Source organism: Magnolia sinica, chromosome 17 (genome assembly GCF_029962835.1).
Source record: "Magnolia sinica isolate HGM2019 chromosome 17, MsV1, whole genome shotgun sequence".
Classification (NCBI taxonomy): Eukaryota; Viridiplantae; Streptophyta; class Magnoliopsida; order Magnoliales; family Magnoliaceae; genus Magnolia; species Magnolia sinica.
The window spans coordinates 39,217,885-39,244,483 of NC_080589.1; the positions used below are offsets into that span (position 1 = coordinate 39,217,885).

A 26,599-nucleotide genomic window follows, 5' to 3' on the forward strand; every position below is an offset into this window, starting at 1 on the left:
TTTCTAAATATTTTCACATTTCTCACACACTTTGCTCCGGGCTCAAGTTGTGCATTTCTAGACACAATTAAGACTTGATTTTCGAGGGGGTTGTCAAGTCCAATAATGCGGTCATAACTGTATAGTTTTGCGGTCATCAGACTTTCGACGTGCGGTCCAGGTCCGATACAGAGTTTCGGTGTGCTCCCGAGAGCAACCAGGTTTAGGGATGGATTCTAGATTTCAGGGTAATGTAGCGTCATTGATACTGCATGTTTTGGGTCTTGCAGATTATATTTAAAGTGATTAGTGTTAATTTCACTCTAGTTTAGTACTTGCTAATATTAACCTAATTTCTAAAGGTTCTGGTCCTGGGTGATTTCTGCCTGAGGTGGTACTCGGATCTTTGTACGGATTTTTCCAAGACGTTACAATGACGGATTAGGATGATAAGGGATGTGATACTTTCTGTCGAAGGGAAGATCGAGATTATTCAATCTCTCTCTATTCTGCCATAATTTATTCCAACACTTATTAAAATGAGCCTCCTGGTAACATTTTAATCCCTCCTCGTTGTCTTTTGAGTAGATATCAATAGAGAAATCGGGCCAGTACTTGGTTTTGAAATATGTTTCGAAAGAAGATATGGCCTCGGTCGAAGAAGTACCTGACGGTCATCGAGGTCCTGAGGGATGCTGGTAGCGGTTGATCATCTATTGTTGGGGAAAGTTTGAGAGGATTGAAGCATCGAAAAGAGAGCACTGGCGCCTTAGAGGGAGGATTGGGTGGAGCTCCTAAATCCAAAATTTTCTTTGGAGCTGTCAGAGGCCGAGGAACAGGCACGGGAGCATCATAATTTTCTATTATTACCTCTTGGCTTGCTGGGCCAACTGTCTCGGTCATTGGAGCTTGAGGAGGAGAGGAAGTGGCCGATCTGGTCTTCGGTTTGGTTGTCTTCTTGCGGCGGTCAATGGAACAACTGCTCTCTTCTTACCCTTTGCCTCTAATTGTGAGGCAAAGTGGCTAGTGAGCTTGGTAGGGTCCTTGTCACCCAGCAACTTGTCGTAGTGATGCTCCCATCACTCGAGGAAGTTATCCATCGCTTGTGGTAAGTTAGGATAGTTGGGGAGCTCAAGAGTGTTTGCCTATTTACGGAATGAAGAATTCAGGGACGCATAGAGGCTTGCATCAGTCACCACTTGGCGATTGTAGGGTGATTGGTTGCAATCTTATGAGTGAGGGGGCAAGGGATGCACTAGACGAAGCCAAACTGCTGAGCAAATAATGAAGGGTAGTACTACTCAACCCCGGCCTTGACATTCTTGCCTTAATCGACCATTCCCCCGTATGGGAGATCGCGGCCAAGAAGATAACTTCCCCATACCTAATGCGACCTACTAGTTCACTCTTCATAATGCAACTTGAATTGGCCGGTGAGCCAGCCTGAGCAATACTTTTTTCCTTCGAAGAAGGGCATGAACGTCCTATTCTTCTTAGTTATATTCGGAGAGAGGAGGGCAGTTAAATAAATCTCGCATGAAAGATTCTCCAAGAGGGAATGGAGAGTCCGCTGACCAAAGGAAGTGTAAGTCTTCCCTTTGTGCATAGAATGAGGAAATAGAGAAGCGCAGAAGTAGGCATAAAACCACATTTGCAAGAGCCACAATGGTCCTCTTGCAGAATGTAGACATTTGTCCAAAGCAACATATTTTATGGTGATATGTTGAGCCTTTACACACAGTAGATGGAGGCAAATCCAGAGAAGCATAAATGCCACATGCTCGTCCTCGTCAACCAAACCATTGAGCTTGCGGTAAGCCTTCATGAAGTTGGTGTAGGCCTTGTTGGTCTTATTATAGAAATCCTTGCGTTGCCCGGAAAGAGAGCTTGGATAAACCGCCATACCGAATGGCAGCAACTCAGTTAAATCCGAAATATCCATTACGGTCGGACTCATCGGACCGCAGCCAAAGAAGGAGTATGTCGACATTCTCCAGAATGCTGACATAGAAAGGAGGAGGGTCGGAGTTGCTAGATACTCTCAGACAGAGAGTTTAATTCATTCGTAGATGTCAGATCTTCTCTAGGCATCCTCATATTGCGATGACACACGGACCAACCAAGATTCCCAATCTTGGAGAGGCTTTGGCCATGTCCTTGGGCTCTTCAAAGCATTCGCAGTATTAGGAATGGATCTAGATTGTATTAACAAACTTCCTCCAGGGAAAATTCGAAAGAATATCCAGTGCGTAAACTTCTTTTGCCTTTGTTGCAGTGGAGAATGCAGGACCCAAACAGTGGTATTCACCTGAAGTCGGTTCAAATACTGTCTTCTCAACACACGTGTCCCCAAGAATGTCCATCACGACCATTATGTCCAGTTGGTCAAAGGAAGGAGTGGATGAGGAAGAGGTAACCATTGGAGATCCAATAAAGAAAGAAAGATTTTTGGGAAGAAAAGTCTGGAATAGGAAGAAAACAAGAGCACAGAAGAGAAGAAGTTTCGAAATGACGCTTATATCGGTCGAAGGACTTGAGCATTTATTGTACCATCATTACGATTCTGTTAGGATCGATATGAAGACACATGTCAAAATAGTGTTCTTTCGACGCCCCGTTTAAACACAACTGACACTGACATGTTATGAGGAGTCGGCCGAAGGCAGTTACCGCTTGAGTGATGCGTGTACACATTAAATGCATCATTAATGGGGTCTTATGTCACTGTCACCTCTCCGATAGAGGTACAACGACGTGGGGGCAATGTTCATCCCCATTATTGTCGTACCCTGCTATAGCCAATTAGAGGGAGTTACATGTGATCCGTAAGGATACGCGTGGTGCGCCAAAAGATTTCTAGATATGTATGGAGGAGATTTCTCGACAAGTGGAACTAGGACGTATTAGATGGTGCCGTGTACTACTAAGGCGGCCGAGTAGAATACGATCGAGTCAACAAGGAAGCATAGAGTAGTTACTAGGACAGATGACAAAGAAGTCTCCATAAAGCAGTGGTGCTAAACGGTTACAAGACAAGTGGAAAAAGGAGAAGCAAATGAATTCAAGTAGTGGAGAGCGGTTATGGCAACCGTCAAAATGTGGGAAAATTTCATAACGGTTGGATCAAAGCTATAAATAGAATATGAATGCAATAAAAGGAAAGTGTCTCACACTAACCCAAACAAACTAAATCTATCTTTTAAATTATCCTGTCGATTTACATTCCTTAGTGTAATTGTTTACTTCCTTGTTAAGCAAATTACATTCCCTAGTGTAATCGTTTACTTTCCAAGTTTGCTTATTTATATTCCTTAGTTTAATTCATAGTAGTAATCAAGTAGCAAGTATAATTCTAGCTGTAATTCGAGTCTATGCTTGCACGCTAGGCTCAGTTCATCCATCGGAAAGGCGTTCTTCAGCTGTTTTTCGCGACCAACTGTAAGGATTTCTTTCTCATTTCATTTCATTTGTATTGGAAATTCTTTTCGAATGGAAGGCAAATGAGTAACCCATGATTAAAATAGAAACCCCAGCATCTGAATATCGCTCAATCCAATTTACACGTTGAGTGAGTGGTTGAATAGGTGATCGATATCTTTAGATATCAGCCATACACCATGTGTCTGCCTATCTTGGCGCTTGGGGTCATTGTTGTTCGGTTCAAATTGGAGCTGCAATTCCAGTTCTGGCACGCCTGCGCACTAGTGCAAAAATAATAACGAATAGCATCATGTCTAGTCACCTAGCATAATATCCATGAAACAAGCATAGTTTCTACATAGTTTTCATAGGTTGATGTTTACATACATGATTTTACCTCCAAATGTCTAAAGACACATCATGTAGAATTTTCAATAAAATTCCAGCAATACCACATCAATTTATTCACATGAAAAATATCATCACAATATGTATAAACATTATCATGGGTAAATATCAAGATGACCTAATGTATGAGACACGCGACAAAAAGACCATTAGGACAGACCCTCTATACTACTAAAGTGCTTACAATGAGGGAAGCTGAGCAGGGAAACTCAAGGACTGAGCTGAAATAGTCAACTTTGCTCCGAGACAAGCCTCATCGACAAATCTTGACACAAACGCCGATCTCGACCTCGGACACTGATCTCGACTTCAGATAATGATCTCGACCTCGGATGCCAACCTTGAGATCAGAATAGAAACATCCAGAGAGAATCTCATGCCAATATATGAGCAGGACTGCCAAGCAAGATTCAGTTGAAGATCATGCCATTTAAGGCATAATTGGAGGAATACGAACAAATTTCAATTCCAATATGGGCCCTCTCAACATATCTTACAGATCTACTCAGATACGCAAGTCGTCTAACAACACCTACAAATATATCACCCTGTTCAAAGGGAAGGTACACACAATCATCCCAATTCTGACTATACCCTTTGAGTCCTTTTACCCGACTTAGGCATCGGAGGGTCCTCGGCCACAACCGGCACCCATAGTTTCTTATTATTCTCCATTAAATGCAGCTACCTAGTGGCTTACAGGAGGTGGAATGGGATCAACCAGATTTGATCGATAACAGTGTGGTGCAGTCTGTGGGAATGACATCAAAGCCATTAAAGGAGTTCCCCTTGCACTAACAAGTTTATTCACTTTCATACTTTTCCTGCGATTGCGAAAGGAAAAAGAAGAGCCCTGGCCACTATCATGGAGCCACCCCCCCCCCCCCCCCCTTCTTTCCCAGTGGTTACATAAAGATCTCGGAACAAGGGGAGCCGGCTAGTCTCTTTGGAAAGATGAAGGGAAAACATAAATATCAGCTTGATCAGAGCCTTCTATGGCATCAAGAAGTGTTCAATGATAGGCACCCAATTCCCATTGTTTCCTATAATGTGGCCCACTTGAGCCTTAGATTTGCCTCATTTTTAATCTTATGCCCTAAAATGGTAGGGAAAAAATTGACCCCAAAAATAAGACAAATCTAAATCTCAAGTGAACCACATCACAAGAAAACAATGGTAATTGAACACCCACTATTAAAAACTTCCTACGACCCACCCTTATGTTTATTTAGGGTGTGTTTGGTCAATGGAATTAAATGGTATTGAAGTATATTAGATGGGTATAACACCATTATTGCATAATAATTGCTTTTCTAAAAATACCATAGTATTTTAGCCATCCAATTCCATGTTTGGGATAAAATTCTTACTAAGGGAAAAACACTAGATTAATCAAAATCCTGTTTGGTGGACTATGAAATTGTAATCAACTAATCAAATTCATAACTGATGTTGTTCACTTGTACACATATATAACCAGAATGTCACATGTCAAGGGTATATATGTATGGATGACATGGATAAACGAATGCATCAATGTGGTGCCCACATATGTAGTGGATTTTAAAATCCACAAAAATCCAGTATAGGATCAAATGCAATTCCATCCCACCTAATCCTAACCTTTTCTATCATCACCAAAATACAATTCTATCCCACCTAATCTCATCTAATACCATGCGCCAAACGCCTCCTTAGCATCCAACTTGTTGATTTGGTCACATAGACCTGGATGAAGGTAAAACACAATGTCAGCTTAGTCGGAGCCTTCATGGTCCCGAGAAGTTTTCAATGATAAGAGTCCAATTCCCACGGTTTCCTGTAGTGTGGCCAACTTAAACTTTAGATCTACCTCATTTTTGTCTCATACACTAAAATGGTATGGAAAAATGAATGGACGGTGTGGATCAGATGCATACATTGTAATAGGACCTACAGAAGTTACCCACATTAAAAGTTGTGCTGTGAAGCATGCAGATTATTCGTGAGAGAGAAGTTGTCAAATTATGTGGGCTGTCATATCTGGTGGAAGTTGGGTGCCGTTAAATCGGGTGGAGGTTGGGTGCTATCCTACCACGACATAGCTAGAGATGGAAAATCCTGCCAAGGACCTCTGTGGGGCCACCATAATATATGTGTTTTATCCCCGCCTTTCATCTATTTTGAAAGATCATTTTAGGATGTAAGCCTAAATAAGAGGTAGATTTAATGCTCATCTGGACCACACCACAGGGAAACAGCTGGATCCACAAAAGTTTTGGATGAAAATGATATTATGTTTTCCCTTCATCCAGGTCCATGTTACTTAACGGTTCAAATGGCAAATAAACATCATGGTAGGCCATAAGAAGGTTTCAACGGTGGGGTCTACTTGAGCCTTTGATCCGCCTCATCTCTTTTAGCTTGCGCTTTTAAAATGGATGGACATCTCTCCAGCTAGTTCACACCCACAGCTCCTTACATACTGCTCCGGAATTAAGTATGGACGGTGGTGTGTTGGTGTGGTATAGTTTGGTGGCTCCAACCATGATGTATGTGTTATATTGATACCGTCCATTCATCTTGTGAAATCATTTTATGAAATGGGACAAAAAATAAGCAAATTTAAAGAGAAAATGGATCACACTAAATAAGTAGTGGGGATTGAATGTTAGCTATTAAAAACTTAGTGGGCCATAAAAGTTTTGTATCAAGTCCGTGTCCGTGTTTTCCTTCATTCAGGTCCACGTGACCTTATGAATAGGTTGGATGGCAAGTAAACATGCTGATGGGCCCAAAGAAGGTTTCAACAGAAGCGCTATTGTATTGGTCATTTCTACAGTGTGTTCCGTAATATTAGGATTTTTTTAATTTTTTTTAATTTTTTGGGTTGGGGGGGGGGTTCACGCCTTGAAATGATATTGCAAAATGGATGAACGACATAGATATAACACATTTTAAATGATTTACATCTACGTGCACCTATCTACAATTTGTATCGTAGATGCATACCTACCTACGACTTATTTGACTAAAGGGATATTAATTTAATGCTTTTATTTTCATTTAATAAAAACGTAAACCTTTCAAAATGACAAACATCTCCGAATAGGAAAGACGGACAAATATGTTAAATCAATAGATTTCAGAGAGTTTTAGGTAGTGTACTTAATTTTCAGATCTCAGAGAGTTAACAATCTGGCCCTGAGAAATCTTCAGCAGATTCCACATCGAGTTTGGGTTCCACAAGATCAACGGTCTGGAGCAACGAACCGTGCTCCCGACATGCACGTTTTCTGCTGAGCAGGACCCTATTATTATTATTCGCACAAATCCCAGTGGAGAGCATTTGGGTCTTTGCTGTCTGTTGGCGCCATGAACCAAAACAACAGCTCATCATCGTCCAACCCATGTCCAATCTGCCTCCACTCCATCAACCAAGAAGCATATCTTGACCGTTGTTTCCGTAAGACCACATCTCTCTCTCTCTCTCTCTCTCTCTCATAATCTATTTTTTGAATTTCGTTTATTGGGTTTTATCTAAATTCGACAACTAGTGTTGGGTTGAAAAGATTTCGGTTTTATCGTTGAATACCGTGTATTGGTTTTTTTTTTTTTCTTTCTTAGGAATAGAATTGTGAATGGCAATCGCATTTGGGTGCGTTTGGATGCATTATAGAATGGAATTGCGATTACCAGTCTAATAGAAATAGAAATGATCCTGTGGAGTTGGAGTGTTGGGTCATGGAATTTGGACAGTCTGGTTGGTCAATCTGTACTGTTCATCTGATCAAGCACATATTTCATTGGCTACCATGCAATTATCACACCGATTGGATGATGCCAACAGTCTAATCAATAGCTATAAAATAGACAGTCAAGGTCATTAATATGAAGTAGGCCCAACAAAAAATTGAGCCATCTGCTTGTGGAGCCCAAGAATCATTTTTATCAATGATTCCTAACCATCCTGTACATGGATTGGAAAACTGATGGCTATAAATATAGAAGACGAAATTGCATTTGTATGGGATCATATGATTGGTGTGGTTTCTGCACATAGCCCATGAAATGTTTCATGGACCGGATTGGTTGATTGGATTGCCCATGTGTCCCAATGTAACTGGGAGCGCTGAGTCATTCTCATGTGCAAATAACCAAAATTGAAATTCCTTCCTGAGTATAATAGTCCATTACATAGTGCATGTGGGAGTGTTGGTGTTCTCATTGCTGGTCCCAAGCTTAGATAAAGGAGTAGGGTTGCATTGGGTTGGCAGCCGGCGAGGTACTTTCACCGTAACTTTCATCATGAATCCTGACAGTATGGCATTATTAGCTGACCCAATTAGTTGAGAGAATGCTTAGATGATGATGATGGAGTGTTGTTTGTGTGGTTTTGGGCTCCAAATTGCAATTAGCTTACTTTCTAGTTAATGGCTACTTCATCAATTACAAACATTAGGAAACAGTTGTCATCATTTCTTGATTACATTGAATGATCTCTATTTTACGCATCAAGTGTATCCTTTTATGTCAGTGGCACGATTATGTTTTCTTGTGTTTGTGTTCGAGACGGAAGCCCTCCTATTTGACATCCTTCTTAATATGGAACCTCCCATATTTCACACCCTTGAAACATATAAATTCAATCTCTATATTGAGATGATGGCCTTGTTGATGAACAGAACAACATAACTATTGAAGCTAATATGCTGCTGTCTTAAATACTCAAATTGAGGGGATATAGTAGCTTCTTGTGTAAAAATCTTGTATTCCAACTGTATTATTTCAAAAGCCGAAGGCTTGGGTGATTTAGGTAAGTTAATCTCAAGACAATGCTCCTTGGCAGCTGCACCTAGCTCTATCGCCTAGGTTATTTTCAGTTAGGACTCATATATGCCTACTGGCCTAGATGATCTTCGATGTGAATGTACTATCACCTGTTGATCTAGTGAGCCATTATGTGGTTTGGCTATAGCCCAACTATTGAATGATTCAGTGAGCCTAACCATCAAACTGTTATGAGTTCTCCCTATTGAATGTGATTCATAGCTCAGTTTTTGCTCCAGTTTCTACTATGTATCATAGTGAGATTTTCCATGGGAAAAGATTTGCACGCAGTTAGTTCTTTGAATTGCTAAAACTATGCATTATTAAAAGACATGAAAAGGGATTTAAACTATGATAAAGGGCTTTTAGGTAGTTTACAAGTTGAAGCGTTTTGCTTTCCATAATCACTTCCCCTCTCTCCACTTGCATTGCGTGTGTGATGTCTTCTAGTAATATTTAATTGACCATTTTAAAGACTGATTCAATGACAATAATAGTTTGATTGTCTTGATTTTTGGTTTGTGGCCCATCCATGTGATGGCCCACACAGTGTTTTAAATATCAACGATATCAGCGGATATATCCCATGATATATCTTGTATCCCACTTGTGTGATACAAAACACACAGGTAGTGCCAACATATCCTACCTATTCAATCCAGTGAGCATTTTCAATTTTCGATCCATGTTTTTGTTATAAATCATGTTAAACCAATGTCAAATGGTTACAAATCTATGATTCTTCATGTTTTCCATTAAAAATTATGGATTTGGAACTTTGATTTCGAGATTTGGGGGAGATGGGTCAAGTTGCGGAAAATTGAGAAAAAAGCAAAATTTCTCAATTTCTCACAAATCAATTGCAATCTTTGTATCCAAACACAAAATTAAACATGTATGTAACCCGATCTAGTGATTCTTCTTTTGCTTTTGAATGTATTGCTTGTGTTTTCATACATGTCTTCTTACGTTTATAAATTATATGAATAGACTTTGAATATACTTCCATCAGTTCAGTTGGAAAACACAGATATTAGGACCCCATACAAATGAAACCCCTATTATGTGCACTTTTAAAAAAAAGAAAGAAAGAAAGAAAGTGTGTATTGATGTCTTTTTCAACAATCCTTGAAGTTTCATTGAAACATTTGACCAATTTCCCAATGTTCCCATGTTTCCCAACAACAATGATACATTACGCGATACAACCGATATATCCCATGCGATAACCGATATTTATCCGTACCCTAAGGGTGCAATACATTACGCAATAATGATATTTAAAACATTGGGCCCACACCACAAAATCAATGGGCTTGATCATTGTAAACAGATGCATATGCATTCTGAAGATGTTTTGGAATTCTCAACACAAACTAAAAATGAGAATGGACTCCCAAATGCAACCGTAGTGGGTTGCAAGGCAGGTGGGACTGTTGGCATTTGTTGGACTCAATGTTCAAAATATTGGTATTGTGTTACGTATCGCACCCTTGGGATATAGATACATATCGGTTATCGCATTGGGATATATCGGTTGTATCGCGTAATGTATCATTGTTGTTGGAATCATGGGGAAACATTGGAAATTGGTTGAATTTTTTAATGAAATTTCAGTGATTGTTAAAAAAGACATCAATACACACTTACAAATCAAAACATTACAAAAAAACAAGTATACATAATAGGTTTTCTTTGTATGGGTTTGTAATCTATGCGCCGTTTAACTGAATTGATGCAAGTATATTCAAAGTTTTCTCATATAATTTATAAATGTAAGAAAACATGTGGAAACACAAGCAATATATTCAAAAGCAAAAGAAGAATCACTAGATCAGGTTACATTCATGTTTGATTTTATGTTTGGACATAAAGATTGCAACCGATTTGCAAGAAATTGGGAAAATTTTAATTTGTTTCAATTTTCTACAACTCGGTCATTCTCTTCCAAATATCGAAATCGAAGCTCCCAATCCATGATTTTTCATGCAAAACATGAAAAATCATTGATTTGTAACAATTTGACACTGATTTAACATAATTTACAGAAAAAAAATGATCGGAAATAAAAAATGCTCACCGGATCAAACATGTGGGATATATCCCACTACTTCTGCGTTTGATATCGCACAGGTGGGATACAAGATATATCGTGGGATATATTGACCGATATTGTCGATATTTTAAACACTGGTTGGACTATAGCTGATGTAGGAGCTACACAATGGCTGGTTTACTGGTGGGAATAATGAAAAATATCTCTGATGTTATATCAATGTATTTTCAAAAGTTCTGCCAAGTGATGCCAAAATTCTGTTTGCTATGCCATTGTGGAAAGCTTCAACACCTCCCAGGGTGGCAGCTTTTATGTGGCTTGCTATCAGGGAGAAAAATTTAACACCAGGTAAGCTTCATTGTTGTGGTATGGCTATTCTTAACAGGTGCATTATGTGCAAAGCAAATGAGGAAAGCAGCTTCCATCTGCTTCTACACTGTCCGGTTGCATCTGAGTTTTGGCCGTTCTTTCTTGCCGAATTTAAGATCTTCCTTACCAGCAGTATAAGCTGGAGTAGCACTTCATCAGCTGGCATAATAACCCATTCAGTGGAATGAAGAACATCCTTTGGAATTTAGTGCTCTTTGCCACATGCTGGGAGATCTGGAAAGAAAGGAATATTAGGATATTCAGGGACATCCAGATTTCTTTCAAGGAACTGTTAGTCAAAATCAAAGGCTCGATAAGTGGGCCTCTTCATCTCCAAAATTTGGTGGGGTGTCAGTAATAAATGTCAGCAATGAATGGCCCAGTTTTGTGTTGTAGTATCAGGCATTTGGGCCTGGTTTAAATACTTCATTAAACCAGCCCCACCTGATCGTGTATTGTGCTTTCTTTGGTTCTGTTCCTCTTCCCCACCCCCCCCCCTCTCTTTCTTGTAATATGATTGTTGTTATCTTCTTAAAAAAAAGAAAACATATCAATATGCTCCTGATATCTTATGAAAAATGATATTTACCCAATCAATCACAATATTTTGAATCTCTCTCTCTCTCTCTCTCTCTCTCTCTCTCTCTCTCTCTCTCTCTCTTTCTTTCTTTCTTTCTTTCTTTCTTTCTTTCTTTTTTTTTTCTTTTTTTTTTTTTTTTTTGGAGCTTGGAAAATATCTCAATAGCAATAATTATGTTAATGTCTTGATACTTTCCTGATAATATCCTTTTTCTAGTTTTGTTTAAACATCCAAAATTCCTGATTTTCTTAGACCTCATCTTTGCCTGGCCGTCCCTCTATATTTTTCTCAGATGATCAACAGTTTTATACTCTTTGTGCCATTAATTTATTATTATTTTTCTATGTTTTGCAAGATATTCCTGAATATATCCGGCGAAAACCCTCAAACATTTACAAGCATCATTATCATTGTTGTCATGATCATAATCATAATCATAATCATTGGCTTTTCAGGCCCTTCAACCCTAGTCAAGGTTCTCCTCCTTAGTGCAACCATCTCCAGTCTTCATTGCAAGTGATCAAGACATCTACTGAAATTTGAAATATCCTGGGAAATTTCTATGCCAAGGTATTGCCGAGAACAAGATTTGTCATTTAGGTAGTTCCTACTGGTGAAGGTGGTGTGTAATCCATAAATGTTGGGTTGTGAGAGACGAGGAAACTTACGACATTTAATTCAAAGCTTAGTTACATAATCCTTCTATCTGGGCAATTCTCACGCTTTGAATCATGCTCTGCTACTCCACTTCCTAGCTATTTATACTCACTCACATTTTGAAATCAACGCTTCCCTGATCCCATAGCCGAGTCTATTGCTGCTTCGCTTCATTCTTTGTGCAACTATAGTCCAAAGTCTACTAAAAAACCAACTCCGTCTGATGTACGCGTGGATGGTGAAGAATTCGTAAGTGCTTTTAGGTGTTTGCTGATGTTCTACTGGGAAGAAGTGTATATGTGATGGTCCAAGATTTCAAAGCACTCTTTCATGTAGGTGAGAGAGATCAGAAATCACTTTTGTCCCTTTTTTTTTTGTGTGTGTGTGTGTGTGTGTATTCCATGGGAGTATACATGGGAACATACATGAATTGGTGGGCAGTTAGTTGATTGAGGTTTTCCGTGTTAGTAGAAGGATTATCTGGAAAGTGATCTATTTTGCAAAGAAAGTGGATAATCAACAGTATAGTGTAGCCAATGGATTCCCATATCATAGACAATTTTGTGAATAGTTTGGCTATTGTGTTAGTTGAGTTCCATGAGAATTGTCTCAAATTTATTACAGATTGGAAATGTGTACCAATTGTGGAGGAAAGGCCATGAGGGTAAAAGTTTGTCGGAAAGATCCACCAGGGTGTTGAAGTTACAGTTTGAAGGGATGCAGCTATCTGGAGTCAGAGAAGTGCTTAGGAGTGAGAAGGGAGAAATGAAATTGAAAGTTTTAAGGCAAATGGGGTTACAGATTCCAACAGGCAAAGTTTGGGTGCTTGAGAGGGTTTGCACGTTTTCAAATCTTCTTTTTCCAGGGTTTGATTGCTGAGGGCAATTTTTACAATGCACTGAGTTGCAAATATGACTTACGACAAGGTGGCAATGGATCCTTGAAAGCCAATTTATGAGGATATTGTGTGAGAAAGATTGATTAAAACTCATAAATGTATAGATTTGCTAAGATCAGACATGTATCAGCAGCTCAACTACATGCCTCCACAAGTGCCAGCATGGCATGTGGGCATGAGATCCAAACCTTCATCAAGTTGGTCCCACCGTGTAGATGTCTTGGCCGAATAATCAGCCTGATAAGCTCATCAAATGGCCATAGAGTTGGAAACAGATGGATGGCTAAGAAGAACTTGGCCAAGTTTTGTTTTTGTGCTTTTTTTTTTTTCCTTCTGTGTACTTGTTTTGTAAATTGTTGGCCATCTCATGAGTGGACTTTGCTGACTTTTAGGCCATGGCATCTAATGTGTAGGGCCCACCTGCTCCATGGCTTGGATCTCATGTGCTTGTGTCATGCTGGTAATGCGTGGTTGGGCTGCATTATGCATACTTGTGGGCTTAGCAAACCTCCACAAATGTAATCGTGTTGCATATTTCCCTAATAACATCACAAGTTCAGTTTATACCCCAATTGGTAGGAGATGCTACAAACTATAAATAACTAATAAGTATTAGCTTTCATAACCAGAGTAGATCTTGTCCGAATCGTAGGGAAGTCATATCCCTTTTTCTTACCCTGATTTGATTGTTTTATCATCCAATTAGATGTTCTTAGTTTTGAAGGATTTAAGTATCCTAGCATTAATTTGACCTCCTTGTTGACTAGGAAACTTCTTGTTTTCTAGATATTTTCTGAAGCTGAGTTAACTCAGTTTTTGTTGGCAATGAAATAAGTCACCATGGGGGTCTTGCTTTGAAACTAGAATGATTCCAACTGAGTGGGAATAAGTTGTACCAATTTCTGTCTCCACGTGAGCATTGTTCGGAGTATCCCCGATATTATCAAAATATCCTTGATATTATTTGTATCTCCAGCTCGGTGATACTGATAACACTGGTAGCGATAATGATAACTCTAGTAGTATAAGAAATTCCAGGTATCAGCGATGTACCACTAAGTATCCCCAATGTATCGATATTGCAAATTTATTGCCAATATTTTCATGTTTGTAAATTCCATGTGTTGCTCGTATCACCAATGTATTAATATCGCCAATATTTAAGGCTGTGTAAATTCTAGGTGCTGCTTGTATCGCATCTGTATTAGCGATATTTCGATAATATCATCAATGTACTGATATCGCTAAAAATCTGTTTATTAAAAATATTTCCATTTCAATTTTTTTAATGGGTGCATGGTTGTACGTAGTGTTCAAATTTTCAACAATAATATCGCAATATTATCGTTATCGCAACTTGGGCGACATCATGACCACAATCTTTCGTTTCCTTTATAGTTGACAATTCTCCGCAAAATATCATGTGTTGTTGATATTTTGAAATACAAATGGATGTTTAGATGTAAGGTTGGTTGGATGGATGGATAGATGGGATTGATGGGATGGTTGGACTGATTTCTATGACAACACATGCTTTTAGGCCTCCATTAAATGGAAACTTATTATTTATGCATTCTTTTAGCAAATTTTTTGATTTCTAAATATGCAAATATATGTATTTTAGCATCTCCTAAAGTTTCACTGAAAAATTCCACCATTTCCCCCATGTTTCTCTAATGTTTACCCACATTTCCAGTTATCGGCGATATCAATATTGTTTCTGTATCCCCGGCTAGCGAAACTTGTAGCGATACCAATACTTCGAACACTGCATATGAGTCACACTTTGAAACCACTATTTAAAACCATGTGAACCTTGGAGACTTTTCATTGTCTTCAACAAAAGTTGGAAGATTGCTTCCCCTTTGGATGTATTTATTTGTCATACTTGTGGCAAGGATAATGATGTGATAACCCCCTGCCAGAATGATGAGAGGGGCATTTATTATTGGCCTGTCATTACCTCTTCATTAGTTTGTGGCCTTACTTTTGCTTCTTCTTCTTCTTCTTCTTCGTTTAAATAAATCACAACTATTCATTAAAAAGGTCCAAAGAAGCCCTAAGATTTCCACTCCAAATCCAAAACATTTTGGACAAAGCAAGGTGTACTCTATAAAGTTCCCTAAGGACTTGATGTATGAGGGGGATGTTGAATGTCGTCTGAGATTGAGAGTTTGAATTGACTGTATCTTTACTTTCTCACCTAACTTGAGTGGTGGACATTTCACACACTTATTTGCCATTTCAGCAATATGTGATTGTATATCAACTTTAATGCCACTATTTTGAATGGTAAGTTTGGACATAGCTTGACAGTATTACCTTCAATTTTACATTTTTGTGGCTACTATTTGGAGATTTGATGATAATGACCTAGTTTTCTCAGTATACGTTCAAGTTGGTTATGGGCATAGAGTCTAGGAGAAACTTGCTTGATTCTGAAATTTCGAAATAAAGGACATGATTATATATTCAGTATTTTAACTAATCCTAATAGCAGAGCTGTTTTTTTTTTTTTCCTTCATATTTTCCTTTTTCGTTTTAAATACCATTCTTCATATTTTACATATGTTGATCATCAAACATGACTGTGCTGCATAACCATATCCACATTATGTCATTTCAGATGTGGTTACCTTCTGGATTTAAATTACCAAATGTCATAGTTTCTACAACACTTCTTAAAGTAGAAAGAGTTCTCTTTTGTATACATCCCTATTATCATTTTCCTAAGCCAACCATCTAGTGTCTGTTTGGATTGTGGGGTAGACAAAAAAGAAAAAATAAAGGAAAAGTGTAATGATTATCCAATGATGGATTCCCATGGATTCCATTTTTGTGGGTTTTGTTTGGATAGCAAGTGGAAATCTCATATTCCTCTCACAATGGTCACCTCGTATCTTGTGCGTGAGAATTTGAGTATGGAAAAGGCTAGTGATTGCTATTTCCAATCTGGCTATTTTTGCTGCCATCCAAAGAACTCTAAGGGTCCAAATGATGGAGAATCCTTGAGTTTTCATTTCTTTTCCCAAAATCAAACATGCCACCATAACCATGTTAGCAACCCAAGTCATTATGTTCCCTTAATTTCAAATTTCATAGCTAGAAGTGTAGAGCTTGTTCTGAATAATAGACTGAATTGCAGCAAATTCTAGCAACTGGAAGGGTGGATCCTACTTTTTGTCGGGGGAAAAAGGAAACTTGGCTAGTTGATATGTTTGTTCTTTAGCACATAACCAACCCAACATCAATTCCCAGTGTTCCATGTCGCCATGAAGTACTCTTCTTGGTCCAAAAACTTGATGGGGTCTATGATTGCCGCTCTGGGAACTGGGTTAGCATTGTTTAGTAATTATACTCAAATGAAGTGATGTATCTTCATTTTTGGCTGGGTATGCCATTCTTTGCAATGCTGAGATCTACATCAAAATTCTACCTATTCTTACTACGAGGAAATCGATCAAGTTTGCTTTGGAAAATGGTGGATCACTAGGCAATAATCCACGCTTGTCGTGGGGAGTTCAGCAATCTTGCTGTTGGTTTTTTTTACTTTTTAACCACATATTAAAAGGTGCCCGAGTAACCCACTTTGCTTCCATTGTAAAACAATAGTATTGATTCCTCTTTCATTTGAAAACTCTTTACTTTTGTCAGCTTGGGTAAGATTTGGATGAACTGAACAAATGAATGTTCCAAAATGTGTGGCAGAACTGATCTCTAGATGCGCTTGATAACTTTGGTCATGAACCTAGAACTAGCTGTTTTATAAATTTTTATCCAAAACCACCAAGCAGAAAAAAATATCATCTGAGACCTATGATGCCGAGGCACTGTTATAGATACCCAAAATGTATACTAATATCTGGGTATCTGAAATTGAATTTTCATCTCAATCCCATGCAAGGATATACCTACCATGTTTTTGGCACCATTTCCTGAATTCTGCTTTATTCCCACTTTCAATGAGAGCAACTCTCCCACTATTTTCTCAAATGAGTGACCTAAAGTTGTCTTGAAATTAACGGTGGGTAGAATACAACAATATGAGTCGAACCCCCCTCGTGGGCCCCACATCACATGGGTACTGCCTCACACGAGCCACCCACCTCACACGGGCTGCTTACCCTGAGTGTGTCCTCTCATCCCATAGGCTACCCCACTCGAGCCCAATGTAAAAATGCCCCTGCATCAATCACCCCCAGTGAGGAGTCTCGAACACGAGACCTCCCTCTTTGATACCAATTTGATGCAAGACAATTAACCACTTGCTCTAAAAGCTCGAACTGATAGAGCATTGCGAATTAATCCCTTTATCTCATAGCCCAAGCTCCACATCGCATGGGTTAGGACCTCGGTTGAACCCCCCTCATGGGCCCTACATCATATGGGTATCGCCTCACATGAGCCACCTGCCTCACACGAGCTACCCGTTTCACACGGGCCGCCCACCTCAAGTGTGTCCCGCATCCCACAGGCTACCCCACTTGAGCCCGGTGTGAAAATGCCCTTGCATTAGTCATGTGCTCTATCAAAGCTTCGAAAAAATCTGGGGTTGAGCCTAACATGGCACATGTTGTGGAAAGTTTCTTCCTTACTATAGTATAGTTAGATTGTCGGGCAATAAAGCAACAAACAAATAATAAGCTGTACTTTAATGAAAGAAGTTATAAATAGTAAATGGAAAAGCTACTCTCCTAGAAATAAGAACATCAAATGTAGCTCCAAGATTTCTTGCTATGCAGCCCACTTCTTCTTGGCTACACTTAGTATTTTGTGAATTATGGGTGTCCATTGTTGTAAATACCATCAGTGAGAATGCATTGCTATTTCCGAAGATTAATTGCAATTTGCAAGAATTCGTCTATGACATTTGTTGTTTCATCTCATACTCAAAGTTCACCATTCTTATACCTTGTAATTTTCATTCACAGATAAGTTCTGCTATGATTGCATTGCTCATTGGTCCCAATGGGTTGCTAGCCAGAGCCGTAACTCCAATTCCTCTTTACAGTGTCCTCTTTGCAAGGTGGGTAAACAGTAATAATTTGATTCTTTTGTTAGTAAATATGCTGTCTCCATTGTGGAGGATAAAAGATGCAGATCTTTTTGTTCACTAGCTTAGTTGATTGGATGATGTTTTTATTTGTGTATCTGATGTTCAAATCCTACATCTCTTAGTGCCTTATGGCTTATATAATATTAGGTTCATATAGCATAATTCTATTTGTGAGTTTATCCTCTCATTTTCAATAGGGCTTTGAATAGGCCAGGCAAAGGCCTTTCTATGACGATAGATAGGAGGATGCGAACTAAGTTTAATTTTTCTACGGGAGTAAAGATTTCATCATAATCCTCTCCGGAATTTTGCGAGAAGCCTTTAGCAATTAGCCATGCTTTATATTTGTCAATAGTTTGATCTGCTATGTATTTAACTATAACCACCTATTTACATCCAACCACATGCTTTCTAGTGGAAGAGTGACCAAATCCCAAGTATGTTGTTTTTCAAGGGCAGACATATCTACCATGGCTACTTTCAATTTGGAGTCACTCAGGGGCTCAGGGCATCTTCAATCTTGGTAGGAACAGACATAGATGATATATATGTAAGATATGACTGATACAAATGAGAGATTTTTATATGAAACATAGATACCAATGGGGCAACGGGTGCGTGACTGAGTTGCTTTGCGAAGAGCAATCGAGAGATCCCCTTGTTCTGGTTTCAATGTTGAAGAGCGGTGGTGCTCGAGAAGAGTAGGATTTTTCTTCCTTTGAGAATAGATTTTGAGTTTATTGCTTGTAGTGGGACTTTGAACTTCCACATTATGGGGCTCGTCTATGACAAGCAGGGGAAGGGGCATAGAAGGTATGCTACCTTGTGAATTGAAATAAGGGACATTATTAAAAAAAATGACATCCTTAGAAACATATCCGCTCTGCTTCATAGGGCACTAACATTTGTAACCATTCGATGAGTTTGAGTGCCCGAAGAACACACATTTTATTGATTGTTGCATTGGCTTGGTGTGAGTGGGTCCAAGGATGTGAATAAAACAGGTGCACTCAAGCACTTTTGGTGGTAGAGTGAATAGAGATGTATGGGGTTGCATAATTTGTTATGGATATTAAATTCTGAGAACTTCAGTTGGAGTTCAATTGATTATGAATGTTGCAAGAATGGCTTTATCCCAATATGCTTTTGGTACTGACATGCCTAGAAGTAAAGACCGGGTAATTTCTTATAAGTGCCGGTTCTTACACTTAACTACACCATTTTGTTGTGGCGTATAGGGACATGGGGACTAAAACTCTATTCCATGATCTACAAAATATATTTATAAACCATGTTGTAAATATTCGCGGGCATTGTCAGACTGAAATATTTTAATTTTGGTGAGGAGAGCTACAAAGGGAGCTTTTGAGCATTGTCTATTGGGATGGCTTTTCTAGATGTCCCACAAATGAGGCCTCCAACTCTATTTATAGCCTTCATGCCTTTGATTCGACAGTCTAGAACTTCATCATGACTTTTGAGAAGGTAAGCCCGTGTATATCATGAATAATCACAAACAATAAGAAATATTTGAAGCCAAATATGGAAAAAGGGGGGTGGGAGTAGGTATAAGCTGGAATGAATGCAACTTTGAATCTCTTAGAGGAAAAGTAGTCTTACAATGCTTTCATAACTGGCAAGTTTTGCATTGCAACATATTATTATTATTATTATCAAACTTTCCAAGAAACAAAAGACGCAATGATTTGAAAAATAAATAACCTAGGCAAGTGTGCCAAAAAGTCATTTGATCTTAACTTTCTATGTCGGAGGAAGTGGAAACATGAGTTGAATCAGAGCTTGGGGTTCTGGTCCCTGTACGTATAAGCTGGAATGAATGCAATGTCTTCGAATCTCTTAGAGGAAAAGTAGTCTTACAATGCTTTGATAACTGACAAGTTTCGCATTGTAGCATATCATTATCATTAAACTTTCCAAGAAACAAAAGACGTAATGATTTGAAAAATAAATAACCTAGACGAGTGTGCCAAAGAGTCATTTGATCTTAATTTTCTATGTCGGAGGAAGTGGAAACATGAGTCGAATCAGAGCTTTCTTGGTTTTGAAGATAAAGTCCATGACCACCACCAATTGTCTTATTCGTTGCATGATCTTGAATAACACTATGTGACAGGGATGCAAAATGACACAATAATTTAATTGTTTGGTCAGGGAGCGCATGTAGAGAAGATTAGATGGAAATGAAGGAACATGAACAATAGATAAAATAGTCGAGGAACTAAAAAGACAAAAAATTCCCTTTTCCTAGAGCTTTAGAAAGACGAGAACCATCGACCAATATAATATAATATTACTAGTAGTATAAGAAATAGGTCCATTAGTTGTACTCGTGATGTGGTCAGATGCACCTGAATCAATGATTCATGATGTCCGAAAAGCGTGATTTGCAGATGCAAGAGTACCTGACCAACTTATCTGGTTAGTAATGGAGAGGGAGGCTTATAGAGTGGTCACTTGTTTTAGTTCACTAATAGTTTTGTCCCTTGGGTCTTGGTCACTGGCGGTGGACAATTCTTTTGTAGTGTTCATGTTGGCAAAAGACTTAGTTCTAAGTTCCTTTAGACAAAGATTAGGATGAAGAATCAAACAATGGTCCTTTAGGTGTCATCTTTTGCTAGAATCTGTACATTGAAGCTTACCTTTGTTTACGTTTCCTCGCCTTGTTCCCTGTCCTTTAACAAATTTAGAATTTGTCATTAAGGTTGATCATTTTGGAAGAGTGGCTTGAGAAGTATTTCGTTGTCTGACTTCTGGGTGTATGTAATTATATACAAATTCCAGGGAAGGGAAGAGATTCTCTCCCAAGAATCTATATGCGTTGAGTTCTCTCCCAAGATTCTGTATATGTCGAGGCTTGAAGTTCGAACGAAAAATGGTACGAAACTTAAAAATTCTGAGTTGTCTCATTTGACTTTTCAGATCTTCCAAGTCTATAATGGCCCTTTGACAATTATCTAATTCATCACATTTTTGGTTCAAGGCAGCAAAATACTCTTCTGCGGTTGCATCACCTTGTTCGAGATTGTTAATCTTTGTGTGAAGTTGATAGAGATGGGCTATGTCTTCTTGATGAGAGTACATTTTGGCTCCTTGATCTCATACATCTTTTGTAGTTTTTAAAAGGTAGAGACCACAACTAATATTGGGTTGCATGGAATTGAGTAACTAGGACATAACAAGCCAATTTTTACTTTGCCATTTATCATAAGTGGGATCATTAGGTTTGGGTTGTTTCTTTCCAGTAATGTATCCTAGCCTTTATCGTTCTCCAATATACATCCGGGTAGCTTGAGACTATTCTAGATCATTTGTCCTGTCTAGTTTTTACTGTAGTGATCATAAGACTAGGGCTGTCTATTTGTCTAGATGACATCTGGGTGGGTTTATTATTCTCTCCCATTTTAATACTAGCAAATAAAAAAGGCCTGTGGAGATAAAATCCGGAATTGAAAAGAGTGAAGGAATGCTTTGAAATGACCTTTTGGTGTTTGCACGTCAGTTTCGGCAGAAGAAGAAAGCTCCAGGGGCAGATTCAGAGATAATCAGAGGTCCATATATAAAAAGAAATCCAGATGTCACTTCCGGTGGTAGAGAGAGCTACAAGGCTTGGATTTGGCGACTTTGGAAGTTGTCTGTAGTTGATTTGGAGATTTTCGGCGAAGATGAAGATCAATCTTATCTTAATCCAGTGACCGGGAGGGATTTCGAGGAGATCTGACACTGCAGGAGAGATTCTGAGTTGATCTATCACCGCAGAAGGGATTCCAAGTAAAATTGATCCCTGCAGGTCAGATTCGGAGTAAATCTGGCAATGGTTGATGGTTTTCTGAGTAAAACCAACAATGGTAGGGGCCTTTTTGTTGTCGTTCTGCTGCAATGAAGGTATTCCAGTGCAGATCTGATGCCAGAAAACTAAATGGAACTTGATTATGATACAACAGACAACGGACACTTCACCTGACGATTCCTTCTTCCAGAGAGAACAACCGGTGGAGAGACCTCTTCCGCATAAATCAGTGATGCATTAGATCTGCATCTGTAAGGATGGTGATGGAGAAAGACTATCTCTCTTTCACCAACTTACAGATTTGATGACTGAGAGATTGTCGGTAGGCTTTTAAAATCGAGTTTGCGGCAAGATCTATACAGTCAAAGAGAGAAAGTAAAAGGGTGAAAAAAAGAGAAGCTAGGTAAGGGGATACAGATCCGAAATACTCTTATACCATTTAAATTAGAAGAAGAAGCAAGTAGACAGAAAGAAAGGAGAACAATGTGAGAGGAAAGGAGAGGAGTGATGTTATTTTTCTTCTACCTCTCTTGGTTGATACACCTATGAGATTGTACTGCGATAATCAAGCTGCAACTCACATATGTAAAGAATCCAATCTACCATGAAAGGACCAAGCACATGGAAGTAGACTGTCAGTTCATTGGATAGAAGGTCGTTGACAAGGAAATATGTTTGCCATTCGTCAAGTTCCAAGGTGGCAGACATGTTTACAAAGGCCTAAGTTGTGTGCATCTAGATCGATTCTTTGTCAAGCTGGGCATGCATGATATATATGCTCCAGCTCGAGGGGGAGTGTTACTGATAGTGCATCCAGGGTCCAAGAACAATGATTGCACATTGTATTTGGACAACGTACACATTCATTGTACATTGTACTAAGACAATGTCCATATTCATTGTACATTGTATTTGGACAATGTCTTCTCATTTGTATTTATACCCCTTTGATATGAGAGCATGTACACAGTGAAAATAATAAGCATTTTCTTCTCCTTTTCTCTCTCATCCCTTCTTTTTTCACCTTTCTACATAATTTATGACAATTCTAAAGAACCACCTTTGTTAGGCAATTGTAACCATCTCATCCGTGGCCTGGGAAGAGGATGACTTTAGAAAATAAGGCCAAACCAAAAATGGACTGGATCATCCAATCATTGTGATTTGTGCATGGTACCCCATGAAATGTGTTCCAAACTTTATGGATAGTTCAGATTGACCCATTGGACCATCCAAATGAACTGATGCAACTAGGAGCACCATAACTTATAGTGCTCTAAGCACTAGAGCATTTCTCCTATTTATTTACTTATATATTTATTTTCACGGGATTTTTACCTTTCCAAGAAAAAAAATCACGCGATTTTTCCTGAATGTTTCTTGAGCGAGAAGTGAGAACCCAAAATTTGAAAGTTTTTCTGATAAATTCTGTGCCAAGACATTGCTGAGGGCAAGGTTTGTCACTTGGATAATGGGGAAGGTAATTCCTTGGTCATTTCCTCTCGATTGTTGAAACGATATCCAATAGTCACATCAAAATGCTTAATCTTCTTCTAAAACTTTGTTCCTGCATTGTGATTTCAATATATTTCCTATAAACATTATCTTGTTGGTATCTTTCAAAAAAAAAAAAAAAAACATTATCTTGTTGGTGAATAGTGCTATGGTCGTGATTCGTGAATATATGTACATTTTCAAAAATTGTTATTTTACATGCTTGAAACATCTCTAAGGAATGAGAAATTCCATACTCTCGTGTAAAGTGCAGGTAGAGAACTTTTCAATAATACATGGTTGTGATGGGGATTCTTTCCAACAACATTATATCAACCAGGATCTTGAAAGGGGGTATGTGGTCTGTAATTTTTTCCTCCCTTTTGTCATTTTTGGGGTCCAAGATTACAGGATTTATCATCCATCTTTTTCCTTACATATGCTGCTCGACTGATTTCATGAATGATTTTGCAGCTTTTCTTTTTCGGAAGCTCATAGATATAGATTACAATGCTATTACGGTGAACCGGGTACTATTCAGATATTTACTTTATTTCTTGATGTATTGTTTATTTTTGTAGTCTATTTACCAATTTATAGTGTCATTATGTTTGTTTACATATTTGCTTCCGTAGTTCACTTTTATTTTTGAAAACTTCATTGTGGCAGTTGTCATAGATGACAAATTCAATGTTCTAAGGTATTGGAAGTGCCATAAGTATCTTCAGCCAAACCAGTGGCTTCAAAGTTGGCTGAGAAGGGAAATTCAAGCTCTTGTTCAGGTCTTTGATCAAACTACTCCTTTTGGGATAGACTCAATCATACATTTGCGACATAGTAGTGGTAGATCATCCTTGATGTATGTGACATAGATGTAGGCTGATCTACATGTCCAGAAGTCAAAATTGTTGGCCTTTCTATGGATGGGGCATACCTAGAAAATCCCAATGATTTGATGATCTTAACCATCCGATTTCACTGATGGAGCTTGATCAACCGACCATTTTCAATTAAACTGTACATTGGCCATTAATAAGATGGCTAGGATTGTCGTATCACTGATGGGGCTATGATTTTTTGACATTCAGGATGGGTGTACATATATGCTGCATGTAAAATGGATGAGTGGCCACAATTTAGTATGTTGGGGCAAACATTGTTCAAAGAATCAATAATTGGTGTCGCGCTTGGGACATGAAAATATTGTGGAAAACATCGGGAAATATTGCATCTATCATGTTATGTATTGCGGGGTGAGGGAAACATTGGGGAGATTTCTAGAAAATGGCGGATTGTTTTCAGTGAAACTTCAGGAGATCTTAAAGGACACATAATGCATACTTAGAGCTCAAAAATGTTACTGAAAAAAAAAAAAAATAAATAAAAATAAAAAACTAGGCATAATAGTTTTCCATTGTTTAGGGGTCGAAATAATGTGCTGTTGGACAAAACCATGCTCCGAAAAACCTCTTCAGCCACTTCTCCACAAAATTTGTGTTTTGATGCAAAACAGCTCAATTGGAGTTGAATGGCCAAAACAATTTGGGAATATATATATATATTTTTAAAAATTATTTTTAATTGTTGCTGATTTACTTTGGTTTTAGTCAAAATATTGCAAATATCTAAAATATCACCTTGGGATATGGAAATATCATGGGAAACATTGGGAAAAATTGCATGTATCATGTAACGTAATGCAGTCCGAGGGAAACATTGGGGAGACTTTAGGAAAATGGTGGAATTTTATAGTGAAACTCCAAGTGAGCTTAAATGACACATGATTAAACACTTTGATGTAGGACATGAAATTAAATAAGATATGCAAAATTTCAAGCTTTAGATCATACCAATTTTAAACAATCACAAAATTCCATGTCCCACATACGATCAAACATTCGACAAGGGGAATCTACGGGGGTCCAAGCCTACACACGTTTAGGGCTAGATCAAATAAAATTATAAACCAAACAATGCCCAAAGGAGTGTAAGATTCATCCACACTTGCAAAGGATTGTTCCCCAATTCAAGAGATTCACCTGTTTCAATTCGGGGAAAGTCTAGGGTTTGCAAAAATGGAAAAAAACTTAGAATTAGGGATTATCTTGAGTTAGCGGTAGGGATTTAAGGCGAGAGAGGAGAGAAGTAGAGAAGAGAGAAGAACCTGAGACAATCCACACGTGTGGACAACAGTCTAGCTCGGACGCACGTGCGTGGGTCCCTGTCCGCACGTGTGTGGGGCCCATGAAACTGGAAACGGCCACCTAGGATGTGGTCGGCCAGGGGTGGCCCACTCACACACCAAATCTCTTGTCAATCCGTTGTTCGGTTTGTGCGTGGTGCTTCGTCGAGGTTTTAGCCCCCCTGGAGGGCTAGAATCTGAAAATCTATTGTAGAGGCGACCTTGGGTACAAAAAGGGGTAGATTTGAAGATGGGATGGCTGTGGGAGATGATAGATGTGGAGTGTAGGAGGTGGGGACGATTTGGGATGGTTGCGGCTTCGCACTACAGCAGTTAGCCCTTCAAAAAAGGGAGGGTTTCACACCCAATTAGATTATTCAACTCAGAGAACTAGAGAAGAAGAAAAAAACGCAGAATTTTATTCATAAACTTCAATGAAAAAAAAAAACCTACATGGGGTTGCCTATTTATAAGAAAACCCTAAACCCCAAAAGTCACGCCATGTGTGCACACTAATATTTAGAGACGAAGTAACAAAAATAGCAACTAATCAACGTAATAAAAACCGTTCATGATATTTCTAATAACGATAATAACCAAAACTCAAAATCCTAGATCAGCTAGGGTAGTGGGCCACAATCATGAGATCTAATGGTGGAATCCACATGATGATCGGGTCCACTCCAATACTTCATAGCACAGCCCCCTAACCAGGAGGTCCTCCATAAATGTCGTCGTTGATCCAAATCGATAGTGGGGCCTTCCTCCTCCTTGAGTACGTGCGTAGGGTGGGGGGCGTGCGTGTGCGCATGATGTCCTCATCAACTCTCTCCGGCTGCGAAGGATTCTCCACTGGTGAAATAAAACTCCTGAACCACTCCAA

At 38.8% G+C, this 26,599-nt stretch overlaps 1 protein-coding gene across 5 annotated transcripts in view; it reads left to right on the forward strand.

The window, feature by feature from the left end:
* Positions 1-6,872: 6,872 nt before the first annotated feature.
* Positions 6,873-26,599, forward strand: part of LOC131230409 (uncharacterized) — a 48,418-nt gene continuing 28,691 nt past the window's right edge. The window contains exons 1-7 of one of the 5 annotated variants that reach the window (XM_058226319.1): positions 6,877-7,252; positions 12,077-12,193; positions 12,510-12,614; positions 18,108-18,202; positions 23,809-23,888; positions 24,009-24,064; positions 24,204-24,316. In XM_058226319.1, coding sequence (XP_058082302.1) covers positions 12,581-12,614; positions 18,108-18,202; positions 23,809-23,888; positions 24,009-24,064; positions 24,204-24,316 — 378 coding nt within the window. In that variant the 5' untranslated portion in view covers positions 6,877-7,252; positions 12,077-12,193; positions 12,510-12,580. Of the gene's footprint in view, positions 7,253-12,076; positions 12,194-12,509; positions 12,615-18,107; positions 18,203-23,808; positions 23,889-24,008; positions 24,065-24,203; positions 24,317-26,599 lie in introns of all 5 variants that reach the window. The other 4 variants (XM_058226320.1, XM_058226321.1, XR_009164020.1 and 1 more) reach the window with 4 other exon arrangements.